Here is a 25302-nt window from a genome sequence, read left to right on the forward strand (position 1 = left end):
CTTTGTCTAAGAAAATAAACACACAAAGACAAATCCTTTTAGTTTTTTCCCATTCTGTGCTATTTTAAAAACCGTACAGTCCTGAGAAATGAGTGTCCTGCAGCCATAGGCATAGTAGTCTCTCTTGCTTAAAACCCACTAACGGCACTCGTGTGACCCAGACACCTAACATGGCCTGCAACCCCTACCCCTCCTGCCACATCTCACATCACTTACCGCACACCTCACATCACTTACCGCACACCTCAACTGCCCTGCCTTTCAGTTCCTTGAAGGAGGCATGCTCCTTCTTCTGTCTTGAGTGTGTTTCCTCCCTTTCTCCTTGTTTTCACCTGTATATTCTTCAACTTTTAGATCAAACATTTCCTAAAAGAAGACCTCTCTGACTCCCAGGGTAGATAGTTTTCTCTTTTCTACAGTCTCATAATACTCTGTACTTTGCTTCCAGAGAGGCTGTTTCATCTTTTAAAATAGATTTTTGCACTGTTTGTTCAATCTGTTTCTCCAATTAGCATGCAAACTCCAAGTCTGTTTTGCTCACCACTGTATGCTACTCCTTGTGTTTAGCCCACTTACTGGCGTATAATAGGATCTCATTAAATACTGAATTTAGTTATATTTTATGTCTGTGACATTTATGTAGTCTATATAGAGAGTGTCTGAGACATTTATACAGTGCATAGCGAATGATTTGATAGTAAGAAGTTAATCACACAAGCTGCAAATACACTTTTGCTCCATGCCTCTGTATCTTGGGGACTCTAAGAGATTCCAAAGTAGGAATACTTTTCCTATTCTCTCTGGGTTAGAATATACCCTCACTTAAATTTTCACGTTAAATGTTTCTCCTTTTGCCACTTCTAGAGTGATATTTTTATGTTTCAGTTGAAATCCTTATAGGATATATTACATTTAACATAAATGGCAGTAAAAATGCCCAAGGAATGAGTGTATTATATAAACACAGTGAATAAACAAATAAGCTGTGTGATATTAAGATGTGTGTTCTTCTAGCCTTCTGGAGATGGTACTGAACTACCAAAACACAGTGTGATTTGTTTTTTGTGATACTTTGCATCAGCAAAAGGGCATATGATGCTTGGAAAATGCTTACCTACAAATTTATGTCCCTCACTATTTGTCTTCATTTACATGTGTTGTAGGAAGCTTTAGTCTTTCCTATTTCTCTTTTCAGAAAGAATAACAAATTTGATCACCTCCTTGTTTATATGTTTCATTGTGGACTGCCAGTACTATTCTCCATTTAAAATGCAAATATCCTAATAGCGATATCATTCATGATGATAATCTTATTGGTGGAATTGATAGGATGATATAGACATTATTATCTCTAAGCCTCTGATAGTTGTTTTCCCCATTTTTATTCTAGAAGAGAACTACTGCTTCCCATCAATAAGAAGTGGGATTAAAAGGATCATGAATAAGGATTATATTTGCAGAACCCATCTATTCAACAGATGTTTATGAAGTATCTATTTTGTGCCAAAAGCTGGGGAAGTTCTGAAGTAGATGGACACTTTGTATATAGCCTTAAACTTTTGTTGCAAATGATAGCATTTTGCTAAGAGCTGAGTTTCAGTTTTTGCTAGCTGTGTCAGTCTTCTCACCTATAGAAAAGGGATAATAGAAACCCGTCTCATAAAGTTCTGTGAGGAGTAAATAAAACAGCGCATATAAAGCACTTATTTCCCAGTGCCTGATATATAATAAGCACTCAGTATGTGTAAGCTGTTATGTACTGTGAGGCTTTGTCCACAGTTAGCCTCTTAACTATTTATTTTCCTGCATTTCTTCCTGTTTATTTTTTCCATATTGCCCTCAGAACTAAATTTCTACAACATAGGTCCAATTGTGTATCATTACCTCTTCAATGCCATCTCCTCAATATGGCTTTTTTGTCTCAAGAAGAATGTCTCAAATACATGGATGGCATCTAGCACCTTACCATCTGACCCTGGCCTCTCTTATCACACGAGCTTCTGCCTTGGCACCCCCACTGGGTTGCAGCCCAGATAGGCCACACAAGTTATATTTCACTGCCTTGGCTTATGCTCCTCCTTCTGCCTAGAATTCCTGCTGAAGGTCTTGACCGCTCTTCTTGCCCTCAACCTAAAGAAACAGTTCTCTATGGGCAACTTCAGAGAGTACTTTTATTCCCAAACAGAATTTTTTCATCCCTGTCATTTGTGTCTCTTTAACATTTATCACATTATTAGAGTTAATGACATGTGTCTTGCTCTCCCACTAGCTTGTGAGTTCCTTGAGAACAGAGACCATAACTTATTCATCATTATATCACTGGAACCTAGTAGGCATGCAGTAAGAACTTGTTGAAATAATGGGTTGAGATTGGGTTACTTTTGTTTTAATTTCAATGTGTCTTTATTGTTGTAGGTTCTGGGCCTTGTCCAAAATATGAGTGTTTTCCAGTGTCCAAACTGTAAACACAAAACTCATATTTTTGGTGCTGATGGTGCAAGGAAACTAGCACGGACCCTTAATCTTGATGTTCTGGGTAAGACCACAGGATATTCTTTCGCAGAGGAAAGTGGAGATGAGGCATGGTGATGAAGAATGTTTCAGAAAATGATGAATTGCTTTTGGCTTTGTGTTTTGAATCAAGTTATTATAGCCCAGTTCTGTGTGCTAACCTTTCTTTGGCTTTTTATAATACTTCATTAGTGGAAGGCATTTTGTATAGGAGGTTTGTTCTGCAAACTATGATAATTTCTGCTATAGATAAAAACTGCCTCTAACTTGAATTTGAGAAGAAGGTTTTGTGTTCTGAATACTGCGATTTGAAGTCTACATTTTAAATAATGGTCATCAGTTTGTGAAGTTGGGAAAACATCTCTCAGTATAAACAGATACATACAAAAATACCTTTTCCGTATGTTGTAGCAACCTTTGGAAGCATCAGTTCTTGGTATGATTGAAGAAATGCCTTCCTGATCAGTTCTGAATTTATTAGTCCTTCTGCTCTAGAAAAACAGTATTTTCTGTTTTCTGTAAACTTTATATATGTTTGCCATGTCTATGAAATATGGCACCTGAAACTTACATTGTCTATACTGTTCACATTACAAAATTGAAGGTAAATTAATTAGTGTTTTGAGGAGAAGTAAAATCATGTGTTAGGTGAGCAAAACACAGATTTGGGATACAACATGATTTTTATAAAATCCACAAGCCTGGAGGTGGGTATAGCTCGGGGTTAGAGTGTGTGCTTATCATACATGAGGTCCCGGGTTCAGTCCCCAGTACCTTTATTACAAAGGTAATAAAATAAAAATAAATAAATTCAGTTACCTCCACTGCCTCTCCCCCTCAAATCCACAAGCAACTTAATGGACTTTTTAGGAAACGTGTTTTGATATTCTACTTACGAGTTTCTGTTCTGGGCAAAGGCAGATGTTAGATGCTGAATAAGAGAGACATAGAGTGAATTATTAGTTTTAGGTAGTTAACAATTAAGATCCCTTAGAGATTAAGGAAGTTCAAAACATTCTTTATTATAATTAAGTCTCTGAAAGTTGATGTTAAATGTATTATTGTTATTATGCATTTGTACTGTAGCAGCTACCACAGTACCAGGTGAATACTAATGATATATTTTGATACATTGCTATAATTATAGGTACTAATTATATTCTGCAACTGCTTTTCATTTAACTAACCTAGAAAGTTCATCTTCTAAATCTGCATAATAACATAACAGATTGACATTCATTTATATAATAAAGTAAATGTGTGATTATAATGGCATTATTGAATTATGATGACACTACTATAATTCCCTAATTTATGAATGGGTGGTACAGTTTTGTAAGTCAGTTATTGAAAATTTGAAATTTGTATCATATCTCCTAGAGAAAAGATCTCACATACGGAAATTATACTTTAACCAACAGCTCACCAATATATAGTTGCCTTAAAACTATTTCAGAAACACTGACTAGTAATCACAGAAACTGAATAGTGCCATAGACTGCTGTATCTAATAGTGTTATGGAAAAAATAATTTACAGTTGCAACACAGAGCACATCTCCTCCTTTTAATGTGGTTATGGGGACTCTGAGGGATCTCCCATGAACTGGAGCTGGGGCTCTGACAATGAAGAGGTTAAACTCGAAATGAGGAACTGAAATCAGGGGAAGAGTTCTCAACAGCTATGGCCTCCTGGCTGGGTGAAAACACCCCATGACCCTTACTTGTCCTTGACTTGACTTTCTAGCTACCTCTTAATTTATTTTCATTCATGGGGCTGTGTTTCAACTGATTATTTGTTAAAATGGCCCTTTCAGAACTTTATCCTTATTCACCTAGAGGGGCAGTTTATGCATAGTAGTTACAGCCTCAGATCATCTCACAGAAACCCCTTTAACTTTTATCTCTGAGATGTGCTTCCTTCAGACCTAGCCCCTCAAAAATACTTTTGAAGGCCAGGCTGAACTGCACCCACACTTAACTACTTTTACGCCTTTTCATCCTTCTCCATTTACTACTACTAGCCCATTACTGCTTTAACCGTGCCATCTATTTTCTAGCAAGGTGTTCCTCTTTTGAGTTCTCCTCTTCTGTGGATTGTGAGTCTCTGGAGGGCAGAAATGATGTTGATAGGTGGCTGCATAAAGGAGAAGGGCTTTATTTTTCCTTTCTCCCATTACTGCTGTAGAAGTGAAAGCATTCAGGATTTCTTACTATTTAATCGCAGTTCATAAATCAAGTAAAAAACTTTATGGGCTTCTAAGTATTTTCTATAACGTATCTTCCCTTGCCTGTGACAGCTTTCTACAGTCCAAAGTTGATCTATAGAACAGACATCAAATTTACTGAAAAGCTGGTCTTTAAATGGTTACTGAAATATTCATGTATTTTGTCATTTGGCTATTGAACATTTAAGAAAGAGTTGAAGAGTTGGTTAAGATCTCAAAATTTACTCACAATGGTTGATATTTTTAAGACATTACCTCTCCCTAAAACAGAATATATATTCTTGTCAAGTGTACATGGAACATTCTCTAGGATAGACCACATACTTGGACACAAAAGAAGCCTCAACAGATTTAAGAGGATAGAAATTATTTCAGGCATCTTTTCTGATCACAATGGCATGAAACTAAAAATCAACCACAGAAAAACAAACAAGAAAAAAACAGCTGCATGGAGACTAAACAATATGCTACTTAAAAAAACCAATGGGTCAATGATGAAATCAAAGAAAAAATTAAAAAATGTCTTGAGACAAATGACAATAAAAACACAAGCGCACAAAATCTATGGGATACAGCAAAAGCAGGCCTAAGAGGAAGTTCATAGTGATACATGCATTCCTCAAAAACCAAGAATAATCTCAAATAAACAACCTAATCTACCACCTAAAAGAAAAAGAAGAACAAAAAAACCTGAACTCAGCAGAAGGAAAGAAATAATAAAGATCAAGGAGGAAACAAATTAAATAGAGATTAAAAAACAATGGAAAAAGATCAATCAAACCAGGAGCTGGTTTTTTGAAAGAGTAATCAAAATTTATTGATAAGAAGAGCATGAGATATCTGTTCCACTATTACTTCATAATATAAATTGTGATAGGTTTGTAATTTTGTAGCATTCTTCTGTATTATTTGCATTGCCTGGCATGGTGCTGAATGAATTCTTTTCTTTTTTATTTTAACATTTTTTATTGAGTTATAGTCATTTTACAATATTGTGTCAAATTCCAGTGTAAAGCACAATTTTTCAGTTAGACATGAACATACATATATTCATTGTCACATTTTTTTTTCGCTGTGAATGAATTCTTTATAGAGAACATACACATGCACACATGTTTCAGTAACCTTTGCATAGGCCTGGAGTGGTTCTAAGAATGTTGAGTACCATGACAAGTCAACTCTTCTACTTAAAACTCCATTTACTGCATTTTAAATCTCAGCCTTTTGAAAGACTTCATCTGCGATGGTGTGATAGATTCAACTGGATGATAGATCAGAGCATTTTTCATCTAAATTCTACTACCTAACAGCAATATATCCTCAGGAAAGACACACATCCCCTCCAATCTCAAGTCTATAAATTGGAGGTTCTTCTTATATGTTTCCTGAGAGATCATCAATCTCACAAGTTATCTGTAATGCTATGTAAATTAATACATAATAAAAGAAAAATAATTCTAATCAAGAGGCAAATAGTTGAGATAACAAGTCTGGTACTTTTCAACAGTTCTCTTAGCTCATTCATCTGCCATCATCAGGAAGATTATTTTGTTGTGCTTTTTTTGAACTACTTTACCTCTTTTCCTCTCCAGTTTCCTCTTATTATGTGACATATGTCTATATCAGATATTATAGGGAGAAATAATTTACAAATGTCTTCCAAGCCATTTCTGCCTGGAAGACCTCCACCAAAGAATAAATCAGAGGCCTATCTCTTGACTGGCTGCCACACAGCTTTCATATACACATATGTAATCATGATACTACTCTCAAATGGAATATCGTGCCCCTAATTTTCATTTGAAATTCCTTTTTTGGAGATTTAGCAATCTGAGGATAGTCCAATTCAAGCTGATTTGAATCCGTTTAGTTTAGACTTGTTTCTTTCTGAAGTTCAAAGAATAAAATTCCAAATGCCTATATAAACTTCTGTGGTGCTAATGGATATCTGGTGGGCTCTTTTAGGAGACGTTCCCTTACATCTTAATATAAGGGAAGCTTCAGATACAGGCCAGCCGATTGTGTTTTCACAGCCTGAAAGTGATGAGGTAAGTTGTCTTTCTAAGTATGTATTTTAATTTCTTTTCACCGGATATATACTTCTTGACATATAGAAAGAAAGCTGGGAAGATCAAGTTTATCTATTCATAATGTATATTTTAAACAAAGATTAGTTAACTTATCTAAACCATCTTTAAGCTACTATTTTGTATGGTAGACATACCAGTGCTGGCTCTGAACTATTAGCTAAACAAGTTCACCTACAAAGAATCATCCCAACCAGTTTTCTCATGAAGAACACGAACAGTGAGAACTTGCAGAGTTCTTCTCTTGCTGGCTAGTAATATCTAGCTGTGTGAGGTTATTATGTTTCAGCATTAGAAGTTCAGCTGATTGTTAGGGGAAGGAAACCTCATATAAGAAAATATTAAATTGAGTATAGGGAAATTGTATAAATCTTTTAAAAAAAATTTTTTTTACATTTTTTATTGACTTATAGTTATTTTACATTGTTGTGTCAAATTCTAGTGTAGAGCACAATTTTTCAATCATACATGAACGTGTATATATTCATTGTCACATTTTTTTTTCACTATGAGCACCACAAGATCTTGTATACATTTTACCCTGTGCTATATAGTATAATCTTGTTTATCTATTCTGCATTTTAAAATCCCAGTCTTTCCCTTCCCACCCCCCACCCCCTTGGCAACCACAAGTTTGTATTCTATGTCTATGAGTCTGTTTCTGTTTTGTATTTATTTTTTTTTTGTTGTTGTTGTTGTTTTTAGATTCCTCATATAAGCGATCTCATATGGTATTTTTCTTTCTCTTTCTGGCTTACTTCACTTTGAATGACATTCTCCAGGAACATCCATGTTGCTGCAAATGGCGTTATGTTGTCAGTTTTATGGCTGAATAGTATTCCATCATATAAATATACCACATCTTCTTTATTCAGTCATCTGTTGATGGACATCTCGGCTGCTTCCATGTCTTGGCTATTGTAAATAGTGCTGCTATGAACATTGGGGTGCAGGTGTCATTTTGAAGTAGGGTTCCTTCTGGATATATGCCCAGGAGTGGAATTCCTGGGCCACATGGTAAGTCTATTCCTAGTCTTTTGAGGAATCTCCATACTGTTTTCCACAGTGGCTTTCCTTGCTTCCCTCTCCCACTCTTAATGATTTAGATGTCTTCTTTTACAATTTTGTATTTATTCTTTTTGTAATTCATGGCAGTTATCTCCTTTCCAGTTATAAGTTTCTCATTTTTGTAGCATCCTGCTTCTTTTCTATTTAGCCTAGACCTGTGAATATTTCTTTTAGCTTGGGATTAGTGTTGCTAAACTCTTTTAGTTTTTGCTTGTCTGTGAAGTTATTTATCTCTCCTTCTATCCTAAAGGATAGCCTTGCTGGATAGAGTATCCTAGGCTGCATCTTTTTTTCATTCAGGACTTTGAATATATCTTACCACTCCCTTCTGGCCTGTAGTGTTTGCGTAGAGAAATCAGCTGAGAGCCTTATGGGGGTTCCCTTGTAACTCACTCTTTGTTTTTCTCTTGCTGCCTTTAGGATCATTTCTTCGTCCTTGACTCTGGCCATCTCGATCATGATATGTCTTGGTGTGGGTCTGTTTGGGTTCTTCCTGTTTGGGACCCTCTGAGCCTCCTGTACTTGGATATCTGATTCCTTCTTTAGGTTTGGGAAGTTTTCAGTCATGATTTCTTCAAATACCTTTTCAATCCCCTTTGTTCTTTCTTCCCCTTCTGGGACCCCTATTATGCGTAGATTGGCACGCTTTATATTATCCCATAGGTCCCTTATATTGTTTTCATTGTTTTTTATTTGTTTTTCTCTCAGCTGTTCTGTTGTCCTGTCTTCTAAGTCACTTATTCGTTCCTCTGCATTATCTAGCCTGCTTTGTACAGCCTTTAGGTCAGCTCTCATCTCAGCAAATGAGTTTACTAATTCTACTTGGCTCTTCTTTATAGCTTCTATTTCATTTTTGACATATTTTATATCTCTAAATACTATTTCTTTTAGTTCCTTCAGTACTTTGATCAGTCCTTTTTTGAAATCTTGATCTAGTAGGCCATCAATGTCTATTTCCTTGATCATGCTTTCAGGGGATTTCTCTTGCTCTTTTAATTGGGAGTGGTTCCTCTGCTTCTTCATATTGCTCATATCTCTGGCACTGTGGCTTAAGGAGTATCAGTTACCTAGTTCTCCTGGAGATGGTGTGCTCTTAATGATTTTATCGAGAGGTCTTTGTGTCTTCGCCCTGTTTTGCAAACTCAGCTTGCTGTTTCCAGAGGCCCTCTGTTGGCGCCCTTGTCTGTGCTGCTCCCAGTGGCTATCGGCTAGCAGATCACACCCCCTCCTAACACTGGGTCAAGAGCTGAGCTCTTACCCGGTGGGTCGGAGGGTCACTCCCCATACTGATACCGCAGTCAGATGCTGCACTTCGGGGGGAGGCAGGTGGGAGTATTGCGCCCCCTCCCAGCACTGTGGTCAGGTGCTGCATTCCTGCCAGGAAGCGGGGTGGCCGCCTGCCCTCTCCTGGCGCTGGTCTCTCCACTGCTCCGTGCTTCTGCCCGCTCCACCTCCGGTTGGCGCTCCGAAGGTGGGCTCAGGGAAGACCGCGGAACAGCCCCACCCCTGCTGCATGCCAAATCTCAGCTCCTTTTTTGTCTTGGCGGCGCAAGTTCTCTGAGGTGTCAGGGCAGAAAGATCCTATCTGCCTCGGGCTGTAAACAAGTCTCAGTCCTGCCTAGGAGGTTGCGGAGCCCCCAGTGCAGATTCAGGTCTCGGCCCTGCCCCACCCAGGCGCTTGCACAGGAGGAGATGGCTGTGGCTAAGCCCTGCCTCTCTTCTCGTGAGATGCGCCAGTAATGGCAGCGCTGGCCTGAGGAGACAAAGGCTATGGTGCCCCTTCCCCCAGGGCACAACAGCCGTGTTGCTTTGCTTTTTTCGCAATTTATGGAGGACCAAGGTTGTTCTGCTCCATATCCCCTCCCAGCCACAGCACGCAGCAGGCTGCAGTCCCTAGGGGCTGCCTCAGTGCAGCCGCCCCAGTCCTCCACCCGGCTCGGGCAGCCTGTCCCAGCCCCAGCTGCCAGCTTGCATCTCGGGCTGGGTGTCGCAGGGACCCTTTGTGCCCGTTTAACTCAGTTCTGTCGGTCAGGGGTTGCTCAGGGCAGATCTGAGCCTCGGAGGCTCTCCCTCCATCCCGCTGGCCTCTCTGTTGGAGGGGAGGGACCCAGCGAACAAGCACCAGTCCTCCTTTGCCACTCCCACCCCACAGAACTGGTCCTGCACTGTTTTGCTTTTTCTTCTTTCTTTTTTCCTTTTCTCCTACCAGATTTTTGGCGTCTTTGTCTTTCAAAGAGGGCAATGTTCTGTCGGAGTTCAGCAGGTGCTCTGGTTGGCTGAGTAGGTCCGTAGTTGTGAGTTTTGGTGTATTTGTGGGAGAGGGTGAGCTATAAGCGTCCTACAAGCATCCTCCGCCATCTTGCTTCTCTCTCTGTATAAATCTTTAGAGATAGGATTTTCATTGTTTTTATTTTAATAGATATGATCGGAGAGGTTAGGGTGGGAAAACTAGTAGTGTTTCATTAGCTAATATCATTGGGGATACAGTTGATAGATTTTCAGGATTGTTGCGGCTTTAATGACTTTAAGCATGAAATCTTTTATTTTACTGCTTTTAAAAATAGAAATAAAAGCAATCATATATATCTCTTCTTTCCTAAGTAGCACTTGCTATTTAAGTTAGAAACTGAGCCATCATCTGGTACATCAGTTTTGATGTAGTTTTTGTGCTCCTTTGCCAAACAGCCCCAGTCAGTCTTCTAACAGTTTCTCTCTTTTTTTCCCTTAGCTAATGAGTGTAACTTTACAGTACTGTTTTCTGTCTGCCGTAACTACTACCTCTTTCATTGTACTTTGCTTCCTCTTATCTTATGTGAACTGGAAAATAAAAGAGCCAAGCTGGGTTAGAGCTGTGAATAAAGTAAGAGCAAAATTGACAGTCAGGAGTCTCAGACTGGTAAAGCAGATTCATTCTGAATTATCTCTTTCAGGGGCCCAGAGCTCCTTTCCTTTCTTTAGGATCTGCAGTTATGGTACAGGTGATTGAGCTGCTGGGAATATGATCTCTGAGTAAATAGAGTGTAGCACTTGTCATTGTTTTTCTTTTCTCTGCCTCGTAGGTAGTAAATGCTAAATTTCCTTTTCAGTCTTTTATTAGAAATCTTTCAGATAAGCAAAAATGATAACCTTTTATTGCTTTCGTAACTGAAATCTGGCCATCCCAACACCATAGGTGTACTTTATGCCGTGAATGAAAAGTTGTATGAAAATTGAGGTTTTTTTTTTTAAATTACATACTTGTAAATGCCTCCCAGACTATTTAAAGACATTCTGTGATGATTCCTTATGAATAAGAATAATCACTTACTAGTTTATTTTATTATGAATTTAGATTTTTAGTATTTTTTCACTTATCCATTATTACTTTTTTTGAGATTCTCTAAAGCAAGGACATTTCAAGGAAGTTAAAAGAATGTAGTAGAGAAAGTACAGCAACCATCAAAACCTAATATGATTTAAAATTCTAAACAATAGTGTTTGTAACGTTTTTTGGAGTGACATGTTTTTAAAGTTCTCTTATATTTGCATAAACATTAGAGCTATTATTTTACTGTTGCTCAGTGACATTTATGGGAATGTTAACAAGCTAACCCTTTGTGGTGTAAGCTAGATTTGATTTGATGAGGTATTTGCAAAAGCTGTGAGAATTTTATGCACCACATTGTCAGTCTTACATCAGTCTTAATATGAAGACTTCTGCTTTATATATAAAGACTTCTGAGCAAGTTTAAGATTTAGACATGTCCATGAAAAGGGGGAAAAATGGAACCTTGTGTTTATATTGTTTCCATAGAAGTTAATACTTCCTACTCTTAGATTGCAGGCATTCATTATTATTAATCATCTTCCTAATAATAATAGCAATTATAGTGTGCCAGACACTGGCATTTATTTACATAATTTCTATGCTCACAACAGCTTAATGTAATATATAAATAGTACCCATTTTGCAGATGAGGAAATTGAGGCTTAAGAGAGTTTAACAATTTCCCCAAGGTCACAGAACTAATAAATGGTAAAATGTGATTAAAGGCAAGTGTATTCCTTCCAAACATTGGCCTCTTTCTATTATATCACCTTCTGAGTCCTATACTAATAGCTACAATTTCTTCAATTCCTTCTAAGAAGTGAGTACAGTGCTTAGGTGCGTTAAATACAATACATTTATCTTATTTGATCCTCATAGCACATTTGTGAGATCTGTATGATAATTTCCATTTTTCAGGTGAAGAAGCAGAGTCATTTACAGTAAGGAATTTGTCCAAGATGATACTACAGGCAATTTCCACACCCACCTCTGAAACCATAGCCCATGCCTCCTCTTCGCAACACAGTATCTGATTCTCTTCCTATTTAATTGCAAGATTAGTTCAGTGTCTGTCTTTTGTGTATATTTAGGCTAACTTTTAGTTCACCTCCTTTTCATGCCACAGAGAGTTAGAGAAAAGGGTGAGGAGATTCTGCCCCTCAGGTCCCACTGGCGTGCACAATCACAGGGCATAATACAGAGGATCTTAACCTGGATCTGAAAATCCTCTGAAGTTACACCCAGGATGTATGAGTGTGCATTTTTCTGGGGAATTGAACAAAAGCTTTATTAGATTCTCAAAGAGGTCTCTACATGAAAGGAAAAACATTCATCTGTATTGGCTTGGGATTTCATTACCAAGTTTGCCACTTTCTAAGTGTGGCCATAGGCAAGTTCCCTCATATCTCTGAACCTTTCTGTTCATCTGTAAATTGTTACCGTAATGAGGAGAGTTAAATGAGATGATAATGTGAAAATACTTTGAAAAATACCAAGTAGACTACAACTGTGAGTATTTATGCCTTCAGAAATGTCCTCTATAAGATGTCATGGCACGAAATGCCTTTCTTCTGCCCTTTATCAAAGGGTTGAGCCCATTTATGCTCCCTTTTCTTATGTAGCTTCAAGTAAATGCCACTCTTTGGTGGCATTTAAAAATCAACAGAATTTTAATCATGAGATGAGGGGAGAGTTCATAGCTTCAGCATTAAAAATGTTAAGTCCTAGGTATTAGGAAGCTGGTGTTGAGGATCCTTTGGTTATTCTTATGGTGACTCTTACCTCCTGATAACCCCCTTCCCTCTCCTCTATGAACTCAGAAGGAAGTATGTTCTCAGAAGCTAGTCACAGCCCTCTCAACAGATTGTGTTATATGCATGGAGGCTCACTGCCCATTCTACTTGCATGTCTTCATTCAAAGAGTGAAAAAAGTGTTTACTGGCCAGTATGATAAACTTCTGCAAAAGTTAATGGGATGGAACCTGTAAAATTGCTTGTTTAATTGTTAGACCCTTCGTTTGATACTTTTTGTTGTTTTTAGGAGTTGACTACAGGCAAATTTATTCATTAGTAAAAGTTTAATCTTTAGCCTTTTGTCTTCTTTCTAATTCCACCTTCTCTTCTCCATCTTCCATCACTCCCTCCTGTCAACACCAAGTTCCAGGGCTCTTAATCTCTGCCTGTGAAGTCTTTCTAAATTAGGCATTAGGGATTTAACTCTTCCAGTAACATTTAACTTTCAGAAGAGACAAACACTAAAAAGACAGTGATTAACTGAAAGCATGAATTTGGCTGAATATGAGGCATCATTGGAAAAGTCAGGAGGAATTACAGTACCAGTTAAAAAGCACGAACAGGCTGCTTCCTTATTCAGCCAAAGGGTAAAACCTCTGTACATGTGCACCACTGAGGAAAGGGGAGTAATTGAGACTCCAAATGTAAGTAGTGTGAAATAGCCAGAGAAGGCAATAGAGGAAGGGAGAGAAAGTGGACCCTTAGGAGTCAAAACTCTTAAATTCAATAGCATTTCCTCTTGTTTGTGTAATTATAATTGTTAATTCAACTATACCTATTCCTTTGTGCAGGACACAGTGATGGACCCATGATTGACTATTAATTGTGTGGTTTTGTCCTTTTCATCAGTAGAAATTTTAATACTGGCATGTTAAATGTTGTGCTATAAGATATTCCTAGTACGGACTTTCAAATATAAGTGGAACTTAATTATCTTATAACTTCTAAATTATTACCCCCTAGTCTTAATATGAAATGACTGTGTATGGTAAATTAGAACTTCAGATCCTTAAAAACAAAGACAAAGGAGAAAAGCTCTCCATAAAGCTTCTTGCACTTTGGTTACTATCCAGTTCCTTTACTTGGTAATGATAGTGCAGACAAATAAAATCCAGCTGTATTGTTTGTGCCTATACATCTAGAATAACAGATTTTGAATAGGAGAGAAGGATTAGTCCCTGGAGAGTTGAGTGGATAAGAACTAGAGTATTAATAGTTGGAGAAGTCTAAATCATATTTTTCACTTATGGTGTGTCTGCATTTACTTTGTTTGCTTTTTGCTGATTATAAATTAAACGAAAGGGAGGGATTCAATTTACTTACTCCTCAGGCAGGAAGTGTCCAAAAGAACATGTTAATATGAGCTCTTCAGTGAGACTAAATTACTTGAGGACATGATAATAGCAATAAATATTTGTTATTTGCTTCGTATATGTTCTAGTACTTCATATACTTTATTCTTGCTTAATATGCCCCCAAGCCCTTTGATGTAGATTCTGTTATTATGACTATTTTGCAAATGTTGAAGCTGAGCCTGGAAGGGTTAATTTACTTGCCCAAGGCAGTGCTAATAGGTCATGGAACTATAGGATTGGAAATCATGCCTGTCTGACTTCACAGACCCAACTCTTCACCACTGAGCTTTCTGCTTCCCTTTTATATCATTACATCCCAGAGATTTCCCAAAACAATGCCTTGCACACGATAAGAACCAAAAAATATTTGTTGAAATGATACTTCATTGGTTGAAAAAATTCAATCTGAACAATTTTGTGGAAATTGAAACTGTTAAACTAAGCACTTTTAGTGGTTTCACAGCAAATGACAATCTAACCATTACTTTGAGTATGATATAGTGAAAGTTTAAGCTTGAAGACAGTCCACTAAAAAGCAAAGATTAAGTGCACCAAATTTGATTATTCTGGAATGATTCAGTATTTTGTGTAGTCAGATAGGTTTGTGTCTCTAACGTAAAAAAGAACTAAGAGATTATAGAATGATGGCCTTGCCTCAGCTTGCCTTAATGAACTTCAAATATTCATCATAAAATATTAGGCTTAAATACCTAGAAAAAATACTAGGAGATTAAAAAAAAGTATTTATAAAGATGCATGGGTGAAAATCTGCACATTTAGATTTAAGAGAAATACTTCTTTATAAAGTATATGTTATTTGCATTTTTAAACAAAATCTGTTGTTTCTTTTAACTATAGCAGAGTCTAAAACCATTTTTAGACAAAGCATTATGATTAGAATTACTTACATTTTGGATTTACTGTTCAATATGTGATGTGGAGAAAGAGCTGAACTTTGAAGTCAGGTGGACCCAGGTGTAAATGTTCTCCAGCCTGCTGACTTGGTGACTGTGAGCAGACAACTCCAATTTCTTTATCTAAGTTGAGCCAATGGTGTTTATTTCACATAAATGAGATTACTTTTCAATAAAAAATAATATATATATATATATATATATATATATATATATATATACACACAGGAAAAGAAAGAACTGACTATACTTCAATAAAAATATATATACAAAAAAAGAGATTACTTGTGCAAAGCACTTGGTATAGTACATACTCAGCAAAAAAGTATAAGGCCTTATTCATGTTTTGAGAGCTATTCTTTAAAAAAAAAAGGACTCAAATGAAATTTTAACTCTTTCCTGGTAAAATAAAGTATAGTTCAGCTATTAGGGCGCACACATTTTTTTTCTGGAGGTCTGAAATATTCTGCTCATTGATATGTGTTGAGTACAGAAGTATGCTCAGTTTGTACAGTTCCACTGATTTGTGTGCTTAGGACCTCTGCATGTACTAAAATTTTTTAAAAATATGTATTACCAATAATAAGGTAGCATTTGAAAGTAGATTTATATGTAATGTTCTTACATCGTCAAGGCAGATCTTAGAGGTATTAAATAGGATGACTCTGTGATTAGTTTTTAAAATTACACTGATGTTTCTAGGTTAAAAACTGATAAATATTAAATCTACAACTTCCAAAGAAAAGGCGTCAAGTGTATATGTATCTTTAAAAGTTAGTAGAAAGGAAGTTAACATATGTAGAATAAGAAATTAAACGAGGTCTTTTGGACAGACTACAAAAAGTTGATAAATACAAACCCAAATATATCAATTATTTATATTACTATAAATAGAATGCACCTTTTAAAGTCAAACATTTCTGACTATATTCATTGTTTTTCTTTTCAAGAAATAGAGCCAAACTATAAGATTTAAATTAGTAATGTAAAACATATATTTTATGGAATTATGTACTTTTCAGAAATGATACAAGCACCATGACTCTATGTATTAGACAACATACACTTAAAAATTTGTCATTATGTTATTAGTATTTTTAAAGTTTTTAACATTTTCCCAACATATTGATTGAGGGATAACAAACATGATTGATTTTATATGTATGTATACGTACATTTGTACCCACAGATACACATACACAAAGATAGATGTGCACACACATACACACATTTTTTTCTTCTTTCTTTGTGATCTAATATATGGCAAATATTTAAGTTTCTGATGTGAGTTACAAATATGGGCTTCTCTTTGTGGCACAAGATTTTATATATATATTATATATTGTATATGTAATACATAATATAATTACAATATCATAATACTATAATATATAATATATATAATCATGTAAAAATCTTTAATTTTTCAAATTGCTGGTTTCTTAATATGTTGTATCAGCTTCCTAATGTAAATAGAGAAACCTGCATTAAAATCTTTCTCACAATTGAGGAAGTATATATTTTTAAGCATAGTTTTAAAAAAACCAAGATGTGTGAAACACAGTTAAAGCACTTCCTCAAGTCAGGGTAAAGAAACCTCAAACAGCTGCTTTACCGTGAAGAGCTGGGGAGCTGGTCAGCCTAGGTTCAAAGCCCAGTTCATCTCATACCAGCTGTGATGCTGTGGACAAGATTCTTCACCTTTCTGGGTCTTGATTTTCTTTCTGTAAAGTGGGAATAATGACAGAATTTATCCCTTAGGGTAGCTGTGAGGATAAGTGAAATAATACTTGGCAAATATTAAATACCCAAGTAAATTTTAGCTGTACAGTAGTAGTAGTAGTAGTAGTAGTAGTAGTAGTAAGTACACAACTCTAAGTATATAAATGTATAAATGAGTGGTTTTAGAAAATCTTACTATTGTGTCTCACAGTTACTTTTCATAGATAAGATAGGAGAAAATAATATTTGCATCGCAATTGTTTAAAACTCTTAAAATGCAAATGCCATGACCATTGTTTTAACTGGACTGTGCAGGCCTTGGGTAGGTTGTGGCCCACTTGGGGCTTGGGAGCTGCTTTTAGTATTCTGTCGTGCGGGGGTCCTAGAGATGAAGAATGTAACAACCAGTTCCAGGAATTCTTGTGTGGTACTTAAGTCTCATCAGATGAAGGAGGCGTTAGTGCTTGGTGCTGGTATTAGGCACCATTATCAGAGTGAATAAATAAAATGCTTTCCAACAATAAACCTAGGGTGGTAACAGATAGTCTTTTTAAGATGACTAATAGCTCTTATGCCAAAGAAGTTTGGTAGTGTCTAACTCAGAATATCAATTTGTCAGAAGAGGAAGGTGTAATTTTTCTGCAGCTATGACTGGGTTGTTAGTCTGTTGACACAGGAATTAGAGTTTGAAAAACAGTCATTGCTACCACTAAGTTTTTTTTTAGAAAGTCACCTTCCAAATAGTTACCCTCCATATAATCTAATATCCTGTCTCCCTTGCCCCACCTGTGGTGTTCACAGTAGCATCTTCTCACTGTTGAATTTTTTCATCTCATTCAGCCTTTCTACTCTTCAAATTCCGTAGTTCATGAATCATTTGATATCTACTGGGAAGAAATATAGAACAAATAAATCTGTTCTTTTCCAGGCCAAAGCCTACCTAAGAATTGCTACTGAAGTGGTAAGAAGATTGCCACCACCTCCAGAGTGATTCCCCAAGTGCCCTGGAAATTTGCCTGATGCTTGAATTGAGACCTTTGGAAATCAGCAGTGTGGTGGTGAAACCTATGGGAAAAAAAAAAGCAATCATAGTTGTTTTCTTGTATTTCTAAAGAAATAATGTCTTATTTTCAGATTTGACTTGCTAAGCAATGACTCACAAATAAAATTTTTACATACCAATGCTTACTGCTGCATTTAGAAATTTGTTTTGAAAGCTAATGTGTACCAGCATTGCAGAACTGCATTTGATTTTATTGAAATACTGTATAAAGAATCATGAGTTTATATTACAAGTCCAACCTTCAATTCAGGAGAGAACTGTGCTATTTTTGCAGGACTACAGAGTTAGTCATTTAAAGGATTTCCTAAATGTGTGTATGGACATAAGGGTGACACCTCTTCATCAGGCAGTTTGGTCTGGGTTTGAATCCCGCCTCTAGTAGTATCTTGGACACATTCTTTATAGAGATAAACCTCTACTTCATCTGGCAAAGACCCTACCCTAGACTTAATAAATCTGAATCTCCAGGGGTGAGGTCTGGGCATGTGTATTTTTAACAGGATCATAATGATGTTTAACAAGATCATTATGATTTTTAAGAAGATCATAATAATATTGCCATCTGATTATGATGGTAATAATAATAATAACAATTATAGCCAACATTTATAAAGTATTTTCTTGTGTCCTTATAGTTACTCTTCCATTTGTGTGACTGGGATACTGTTGTTATCTCCACTGTACAGATAGGGGCTGAAATATGGGGAAGTTAAGTGTCTTCCTGAGGGTTACTGTTGTAGCAGGAGGACTAAGGTTTGAACTTGGGCATTTGGATACTGGATCCTTCCTTTTGTGCACCAAAGGGCATTTATTTCAAAAGAAGAATATGAATATAGTATTCAGCATTTCCTGAAACTTATTTGACCGTGACTTCCCCCACGTCCCCTTTAGGAGCATTTCATTGATTTTATATTTCAAAGAATACACCTTGAAAAACAAATACCTTGGCTAGTTGAGACTCAGAGAGAAAATGGTTAAAATAAAGGTAATAGGTAAAAAAAAATACCTATTGTCTTATTGTTGATCATTCTAAAAGACAATTGACTGCCTACCACTACCACTACCACTAACATTTTAAAAAATAAGGTTAAATAATAAACCTGTAGTAGAGGTAAAATGGAATCATAAATACATAATCCAGAAGAAAGCAGAAATAGAAGTATAAAAGGAGCAAAGAACAAATAGAACAAATTGAAAACTGCTAGGAAGTTGCAGATTTTAATCCAAACATATTGATAATTACAGTGACTATTAATGTTCAAAATGATACTATTTATTAAATAATTAGTGGATAAAAAAGCAAGACCCAACTGTATACTGTCTTAAAAAAGTTCATTCTAAACATAAAGACACAAATAGGTTAAAAGAGAAAGAAGAGATATGTGTGTGAAAATTAATCAAAATAAAGGTGGAGTGGCTAGTATTATCAGGTACCGTAGACTTCAGTGCAAAGAATATTACCAGGAATGAAGAAGGACATTACATAATGATAAAAGTGTTAAGTAGCCAAGAAGATGTAACAATCCTAAGTGTGTATCCACCTAACAAAATAGCTTTGATGTATTTAAAAGTAAAAGTAAAAACTGATAGAACTAAAAGTAAAAGCAGACAAATCCATGATTACAGTTGGGAGATTTTAATACTCCTCTCTCAGTAATCAGTGGAACAGGACAATTAGTAAGTATTAGAAAAACTGATCAATACTATTTATCAACATTTTTATAGACCACTTCACCCCAAAACAATACAATACGTATTATTTTCAAGTGCAACAGAACATTCACCAAGGTTTACCAAATTCAGGGCCATAGGACATACATCAACATGTTTATAAAATAACTGAAATCATATAAAATATGTTCTCTTGCCATAACAATTAAGGAATGCAATAACAAAAAGATATCTGAAAATTCCCCAAATTTGACAATAAAACAGTTCTAAGTTACCCACACATTAAAGAAGAAAGAACAAGAGAAATTATAAAATACTTTAAAGAAAACAAAACAAAAAAATTTATGGGATGCAGCCAAAGTAGTGCTTACAGGGAAATTTACTGCATTAAATGCTTATAGTAGAAAAGAAGAAATCTAGTATAATCAAATAATCTTTCACATTAAAAGCCTACAGATAGAAGAGCAAATTGGAAGATAGCAAATGGAAGAAAGAAGTCATTGAATCAAAAAGGAAAGTGGTAGAGAAAATCAGTGAAATCAAAAGCTGGTGTTCTGAAAAGGTGAACAAACTTGACAAACCTCTAGCAGACTTATAAGGAAAAGAGAGAAAGAAAGTTTAAAGTATCAATATTATGATTGAAAAGAGCTGACATCAGTAAGATTCAAAAGACATCAAAAGTACAACAGGGACTATTACAAAGAACTTTATGCCCTGAAAATTGACAACTTAGATGAAATGGGCAAATTCTTTGAAAAACACTAACTACGAAAGCTCTCTCAAAAAGAGATAATCTCAATGTCATAAATCTCTGGAGGAAATTTAATTTGTAGATGTGAATGGACAAAGTAAACTCCAGCCTCAGATGCCATCCATTACTGGCAAAATCTACCCAACATTTAAAGAGGAAATAATGCCAGTTCTACACAGACTCTTCCAGAAAATAGAATAGGAGGGAGCACTTCCCAACTTATTTTTTGAAGCCAGCATTATCCTGATACCCAAACCAATCAAAGACAGTATAAGAAAACTACAAATATTCCTCGTCAACATAGATACAAAAATCCTCAGAAAAATATTACTCAATTGACTCCAGCATTATATAAAAAGGATAATGCATTGTAACCAAGAGGTCATTATCCTGGGAATGCAAGGTTGGTTCAACATTTGAAAATCAATCAATGTAAACAGCAGATTAAAAAAAAAAACAGACTAAAGAAGGACTGACCAAGGAAGAAAAACTATGTTTACCTTAATAGATGCAGAAAAAGCATGTGACAAAAATTTGACATTTGTATAAAATTTCTCAGCAAACTAGAAATGAAAGACAACTTTTTCACCTTGATAAAAGACATCTACAAAAAATTTGCAGTTAACATCTTAAGTAACGGTGAAAGACTGCTTTCCTCTGAAGATTGGGAACAAGGCAAGTTTCTCAAGGCTTACCACTTTTATTCAATATTATGCTGGAAGTATATCAGTGCAACAGAAAAAGAAATAAAAAGCATACAGGTTGGAAGGGAAGAAGTAAAACTGTTCATAGGCAACGTGAATGTCTATGGAGAAAATCCCCCCAAATATACAAAAAGTAACTAGAACTAATGAGTGAATTTAGCAGAATTATAGTATGTGCAGTCAATATACAAAAATGAATTTTATTTTTATGTACTAGCAATGAATGGTTGGAGTTTGAAATGAAAATAGCACAATTTTATAATAGCACAAAATATGATATTTAAATATAAATCTAATGTGCCAGATCTGTTATGGTGACATAATACAAAATACTGTGAATATGTAGTGAAAGATATCAAATAAAACTTATATAAATGGTGAAAATATCATGTTTATTGTTTGGAAGACTCAATATTAATAAGATATCTATTCTCCTCAAATTGATCTATATCCAATACAGTCCCAGTCAAAATCCCGAGTCTTTTGTTGAAATTGACAACTTGATTCTAAAATTTATATGGAAATAAAGATGGTCTAGGATAACCAGAACTGTTTCCAAAAAATAAAGTTAAAGTCAGAGGACTTACACTACTTGATTTCAAGACTATGGCAATCAAGAGAGTGTGGTATTGGTATAAGATGGACATACAGATCTATGTATAGAATAGAACATTCAGGAATAGATACATACAGGTATGAAAAGTTGATTTTCAACAAAGGTACCAAGGCAATTCAATGAGTAATAGATCATCTTTTCAGCAGTTGTGCTCAATTAGACATATTTCTGCAAAGAAATGAACCTTGCCTTCTATCTTACACATCTACAAAAATTAAATCAAAATGGATCATATACATAAATGCAAAACATAAAACTATGAAACTTCTAAAAGAGAAACAAGAGAAAATCTTCCTGATCTTGAGTTAGGCCAAGATTTCTTAGATACAGCATAGAACGTCATTATTAAACTGTAAAAGAAAAAGAAGCTGATAAATCGTACTTCATGAGAATAAAAACAGCTGTTTGACAAACACAGTTAAGAAAATTAAAAGGAAATTTACAGACTGGGAGAAAACATTTGTTAAACAAATCTGACAAAGAATTTGTATTTAAACTATATGAAGGGCTCTTACAACCCATTAAAAAGAAGACAAAAACCCCAGTTTTAAAATGAAGGAATAACGTGAGTAGAGTCTTCACCAATGAAGAGATACCACTGAAAAATAACATGAAAAGTAGTCAACATCTTTAGTCATTAAGGAAATGCAAACAAAACAAACAACAAAAAAGCCCCACAATAAGATGCCACTACACGGCTACGAAAATGGCTACAGTGAAAAAGATTGGCCATACCAAGTGTTGATGATGTGGGTCCCCTGGCACTCTCATAGGCTGCTGATGGGAATGTAAAACAGTACATTGCATTTGTAAAACAGTCTGGCACACTCTCTAAAAGTTAAAGATGCACTTACCATACAATCTAACTATTCTGCTTCTAGGTATTTATCCAAGAGAAACAAACATATATCCACATGAAGACTTATACATAAATATCCCTAGTAGCTTTGTTTACAATATCCAAAAGCTGGAAAAACTCAAATGTCCCCCAAAAGGTGAATGGATAAACCAAATTTGCTATATCTATACAATAGAATACTTCTGAAAATAATAAAATGGAATGAATTATTATTACAATAATAGGAATGAGTCTTGAAATAGTAATACTGAACAAAAGATACAGATGAAAAAGCATACAACCTGTATAATCCTATGTACATACACTTCTAGAAAATGTATACCTTACATGACAAAGTAGATCAGTGGTTACCTGGAGATGGGTACTGGGAAAGAAAGATGGAGAGAGGAACGGATTAAGAAGGAATTGAAGAAACTTTGGAAAGTGATGTAAATGTTCATTAACTTGAGTAAGGTGAAGATTTCACAGGTATATACATAGGTCAAAACTCATCAAATTGTACATTTTAAATATGTACAGTTTATTGTGCACCAGTGATTCTTCAATAAAGTTATTAAAAGAAAGGATGATGCATTCATGAATTGCTTTCTGATATTGGGCTATACTTTCCAGAATAGTATTTTTATAAAAAGATAACTCTTAAAATGCTTGAAATGTTGCAATTTCCATATTATAGTTGTTTTCAAATCCCTTTTTCAGTCTCATTTTTTTTAAAACTAAAGATACATTATTGAACAACCAGATGAGCATTCTCTCTTCCTTGTGCTAGTTAGTTTGAGTAACTACTGATGTTTGGAGTTCAGACTGAAACTTGAAGGACAATCAGTTCAATCATTTGCTTTCCTTTCTCACTTCTGCCATGTCCTATTGTGTGATCTGAGCAGCAAATTGTTTTTACATTTAAAACTATTTTTAAATAATTTGGCATAAAGTTTACATAGAGTATAATCAACAGCAGAACTTGGTCATAGACCACTTTTCTAATCAGCTTGTAATCCCAATCTTCAGTTTAAAGCACATTAATGCTTTGAAAACCTTGTTAAACTCTGAAATTGGATGACCTACATAAATGCTGATGTGTCATACTTTCAACTTATTAATTGAGAAGTAGCTGACTTTTATTCCCAGGAATGTCAGGTTCATAACAACAGATAACTTGATTAATACATAAAAGATGTTTAATACAAAAGAATATCCTTTAACAAAAAAAGAAGACAAAAATTGATTGTGTTTTTGAAGATTTTTTTTTCAAACTGCTTTTTTAGTCTTTATTATTTTTAGTCTTTTATAGATATTTTAAAGTTCCATAGTTGTTAGTTTTGGTTTGTTTATACCCTTTGCCTTTGGTAATTTTAATACTGTAGGTTAGTTTGGGTCTTTACAATAATATCAGTTGTCTTTTACAAATTAAATATATCAAACTAATTATTTTTATTTTTTTTATTTAAATTGAAAAATAAGATAGGCACAATAATATATCTTCAACTATCTGTGTCTAGCATTAAAAAAACATTTGGAAGAATATGGGTGTTGTAGCTGTTGAACTGTTGTTTAAACATTATTTCTCACACTGTGTCTAGTGGATTTAATTATGGTTCCCACTCTTGTTTCTTTATCATCTCCTCAGATGGAGAACTATACAGATACATTGTAAACCGCTATGAGAACATGTTATTAGGCTGTCTCTGCTGATGAAGGTATTTTCTAACTATGTTGTGAAAGTTCCTTGCAAATAAATTCCATTAAGTACTGGCTTTCTCTTGTAGTCACTAATATATTTACTCACCAAGATCAAGTACAAAAGAATGCCAACATAATCAAACTAAAGGGCCTTATTGCGATTGGATCCAAAGGGTCAGCGATAGTGATTAGTCTAAAATCCGTTTATCGTTGAGAAGAACCAATCAAAAATATTTCTTCAACTCTTTTCCAACCCATATTTGCCCATATGTAGGGAGCTCATACTTTAATTGATGACATCAAAATATCACAAAGTAAATTTTAAAATGGGTAAAGCAGAACTCTGATGTTAAGTACACTGGTAGTTTTAGAAAAATGGGTTGGAGAAAGGAAATCTGGAATCAGGTTTGAAGAATAGGTGGTTAAATAGGAGGAAATAAAATGAGCAAGAAATAGGTGTAAGTGTGCAGAATATGGTGTCTTTGTGGGAGCTATGGGGAAAGTAGCCTACTTAGAGATGTAGTTTCATATTTGGATATAAGGGGTAACAGGATGATAGGATGAAAAAAACTGGTCCAATTACAGAGGACCTTGAATGACGTGAAGTGCAGTTTGACCTTGGCACAACAAGCGTTGTAAAATTTTTTGAATTATTTTTTATCCATAATGCATGCCTTCCAGACAAAATTTCAAAGGTACAAAAGGCATTTTGTGAAAAATAATTCTCCCTTTTAATGGAGCCTAACAAACTGATTAAAATATATGTGAAGAGCAGAGATCCATGAATAGCTGAGAAATTTCCAAAGAAGAAAAATAAGCAGAGGAGGAGGCTGAAGGCAGTTTGCCCTCTCAGATGTCAAGACTTGCTAGAAATTTATAGTACTTAAAAAGATAGTTTGGGGTTAATACAGGAATAGAAAATTGACAAGTAGAGAGCCTAGAAACAGTCTGCACGTATTTGAATAATTGATTTA

At 35.3% G+C, this 25302-nt stretch overlaps 1 protein-coding gene across 1 annotated transcript in view; it reads left to right on the plus strand.

Annotated features, from left to right (window-relative positions):
- The window catches only part of NUBPL (nucleotide binding protein like), a 176800-nt gene extending 158630 nt beyond the window's left edge, over nucleotides 1–18170 (plus strand). Inside the window, exons 9-11 of the mRNA XM_006191266.3 lie at nucleotides 2416–2536; nucleotides 6703–6785; nucleotides 17913–18170. Of these exons, the coding sequence (XP_006191328.1) occupies nucleotides 2416–2536; nucleotides 6703–6785; nucleotides 17913–17975 (267 nt within the window). The 3' untranslated portion in view covers nucleotides 17976–18170. The remainder of the gene's footprint in view (nucleotides 1–2415; nucleotides 2537–6702; nucleotides 6786–17912) is intronic.
- The last annotated feature ends 7132 nt before the right edge of the window (nucleotides 18171–25302 follow it).

Source organism: Camelus ferus, chromosome 6, assembly GCF_009834535.1.
Source record: "Camelus ferus isolate YT-003-E chromosome 6, BCGSAC_Cfer_1.0, whole genome shotgun sequence".
Taxonomy (NCBI): Eukaryota; Metazoa; Chordata; class Mammalia; order Artiodactyla; family Camelidae; genus Camelus; species Camelus ferus.